This window comes from Engystomops pustulosus, chromosome 10 (genome assembly GCF_040894005.1).
Source record: "Engystomops pustulosus chromosome 10, aEngPut4.maternal, whole genome shotgun sequence".
Lineage (NCBI taxonomy): Eukaryota > Metazoa > Chordata > Amphibia > Anura > Leptodactylidae > Engystomops > Engystomops pustulosus.
In genome coordinates this window covers 3431490-3434690 of record NC_092420.1, presented here as the reverse complement: position 1 = coordinate 3434690, position 3201 = coordinate 3431490, and the positions used below count along the sequence as shown (strand labels likewise).

Genomic DNA, 3201 nt, shown 5'->3' with positions numbered 1-3201 from the left:
TTGCCCAGGTTCACCCAGTGCTGGTGCTGACCCTGCACATTTGCTATTTTTAGTGTGTTAGGTCAGATGCTGGGGCCCCCTGAGACTACGGGCCCCATAGCAGCCTACATGGCTGCTACTGCTACAGTTTCACAGATTTGGGCACCAGATTCAGGATTTCTAGGGCATTCTTCATCAATCTGGTGCCCCCTGCACTGCCCCGACAGAGTGCACCACTTTTTTTGGTGCCCCTTTAACATGGGACGTGTGACACTTCTGTCGGACTTCGCAGGATAAATGTGGTGCGCCTGAGCCCCGGACGCCCCTTCAGTGCAGAAATTTGTGTGGTGCAGACACTTCCTAAATGCAAAGTCCATCGGAAAACTGGCGCAGGGGCCTCAGTGAATGTGCCACAGAGTATTTATAAAGGATGAAATGAAATGAAATAAAGAGGAACATTTATATTTTTCTCAGCAGAACTGACTGGGGGACTTTGTTGTCCAAAAATGTTAATTCTCTTAAATTAAAAGTTTATTCTACTCAGCTAATGTACAAAGTAACCAGCGGCCTCAGACTGCCCCTGCCTGTGTTATATTGGGGTACATTGGGGCCCCAGTAACATAGAATAAGTGTTAGGGGCCCCCACTGAGGCCACTGATTAGCTGCACCGGGCCCTGTAAAAGGCGCAGTAAGTACTTTATTATTTTCCCCTCCCCTGTCATCACCCATAGAGAATCCTGGAAACCTGAGTATATAACAGCACTTCTTCTCTCAGCCTCCAGGTCCGGAGGGGCGCTGTTACCTTATTCACCTCAATGGGAGATCCAAATCCAATAACCAGAGGCACAATGTAATCCTCCCCGGGGCTCATTGAAAAAGTTTATCTTGGTTTCTTCCTGACTTCCTAACTTAACTACTTCAGCTAGAGGAGGTCCACAGAGGAAGTCTATAGAGGAAGTCCATAGAGAAGGTCCACAGAGGAAGTCCATAGAGGAGATCCATAGCGAAGGTCCACAGAGATGGTGCATAGAAGACTTCTATAGAGGAGGTCCATAGAAAAGGTCTATAGAGGAGATCCATAGAGTACGTCATTGAGGAAGTCCATAGAGGAGGTCCACACAGATGGTCCATAGAGGAGGTCCATAGAGGAGGTCTATAGAGGAGATCCATAGAGTACGTCATTGAGGAAGTGCATAGAGATGGTCCATAAAAGAAGGTCCATAGAGGAGGTCCACAGAGATGGTTTACAGAGGTGGTCCATAGAGGAGGTCCATAGAAGAAGTCCATTGAGGAGATCCACAGAGTACCTCATTGAGGAAGTCCATAGAGGAAGTCTATAGAGGAGATCCATAGAGGAAGTCTATAGAGGGGGTCCACAGAGATAGTCCATAAAGGAGGTCTATAGAGGAGGTCTATAGTGAAAGTTTATAGAGGAGGTCCAGAGAGGAGGTCCATAGAGAAGGTATATAGAGGAGATCCATAGCGGAAGTCTAAAGATCAGGTCCATAGAAGAAGTCCATAGAGCAGGTCCATAGAGGAGATCTATAGTAGAGGTCCATGGAGAAGGTCTACAGAGGAGATCTATAGAGGAAGTCCACAGTGGTGGACACCTGTGATTATAAACTATTTTGTCATATGTCCTGGGTCCCATCACTCTTATGTACCCCAATATAACACGCAGACAGGGGCAGTGTACAGGGGAGACTCTTCATCTTTCACTTATTTCACTTATTACATTGAGGTGGAGAAAACTCATTATTTTTCTGTAATTCCCGGTGGTTTCTTTGTCTCTATCCAATTCCTCCGGGATGTGAGGGATGATGTCTACAATAAACCCCAGGAGCCAAATACAGGAACATATAAGACGGCACAGATATCAGATATACAAGATATGCACTTCTCTATGTACATGATCTGGTGGCTCTGTAGTCCATGCACCCTACTCCTGGAGATGTCCACAACCTGCACGTTTGGCCACTGTCACTGTCTACATGTCACTAGATTTCCCCTCAGTAACAATCGTTAGAATGTTTTGACTTCTGACGTCTTCTGAGGCAGCTCCTCGAATCTATTGTTTCTCTTCTGATGGGGAACCACACCTTGTCAGAGTTGTACCTGTTGGGGATTTCTGACCTCCCCCACATTCAGCTTCTTCTCTTCCTGCTCTTCTTCCATGTCTATTTCTTGACCCTAGTGACTAATCTTCTCATCCTTCTTCTGGTCATCATGGATGCCCACCTCCATAGCCCCATGTACTTCTTTCTTGGTAACCTGGCCCTTCTGGACGTTGGTTCCTCTTCCCTCACGACCCCACGGTTGCTCTTTGATCTCAGAACCAACAGTAAGATGATTTCTGTACCAGCCTGCATCTGCCAAGTCTTCTTCTTCATATTTTTTGCATCTAGTGAGATTCTCTTACTTGCAGTGATGTCATATGATCGATACATTGCCGTCTGTAGACCTCTTCACTACATCCATGTCATGGGCTGGAGGAACTGTGTCCTTCTGTCCGCCCTGGTGTGGACGCTTGGCATGACATATTCCATGATACACACAGTCTTCACGTTGAGGTTGACCTTCTGTGACTCCAATATCATCCAAAGTTTCTTCTGTGATGTCTCCAAGTTGTTGCAGATTTCCTGCACTGATACACTTGTCAATCTGTTGTCCATCTTCATCCTTGGGGGACTTCTGGGCATAAGTTCTCTGCTGATGACATTTATTCCATACGTCACTGTCTTCTCCACTGTCCTGAAGATGAAAGTGAAGGAGAAGAGGTTTAAAGCCTTCTCCACATGTTCATCTCACCTCACAGTTGTCTTTATTTTCTATGGGACACTTGTCTTCAACTATTTCAGACCAACCACCAGTTATTACCACACGGCTGACAGAGTAGTATCAGTGTTTTATACTGTAGTCACACCTCTAGTAAATCCACTGATATATAGTCTAAGGAACCAGGAGCTAAAGGAAGCCTTACTAAGACTGTACAAGGCCTACAACATCTACTGAGACTGTGCAAGGCCTACAACATCTGCTGAGCCTGTACAGGGCCTACAACATCTGCTGAGCCTGTACAAGACCTACACCATGTACTGTGACTGTGCAAGACTTACAACATCTGCTGAGCCTGTACAGGGCCTACAACATCTACTGAGACTGTACAAGGCCTACAACATCTGCTGAGCCTGTACAGGGCCTACAACATCTGCTGAGACTGTG

The 3201-nt window shown here is 46.2% G+C and overlaps 1 protein-coding gene across 1 annotated transcript; it reads left to right on the top strand.

Moving 5' to 3' along the window:
* Nucleotides 1–2064: 2064 nt before the first annotated feature.
* On the top strand, nucleotides 2065–2991 carry LOC140104647 (olfactory receptor 5V1-like). The gene has a single exon (XM_072128288.1). The coding sequence runs from the start codon at nucleotides 2065–2067 to the stop codon at nucleotides 2989–2991; it is 927 nt and encodes a 308-aa protein (XP_071984389.1).
* The last annotated feature ends 210 nt before the right edge of the window (nucleotides 2992–3201 follow it).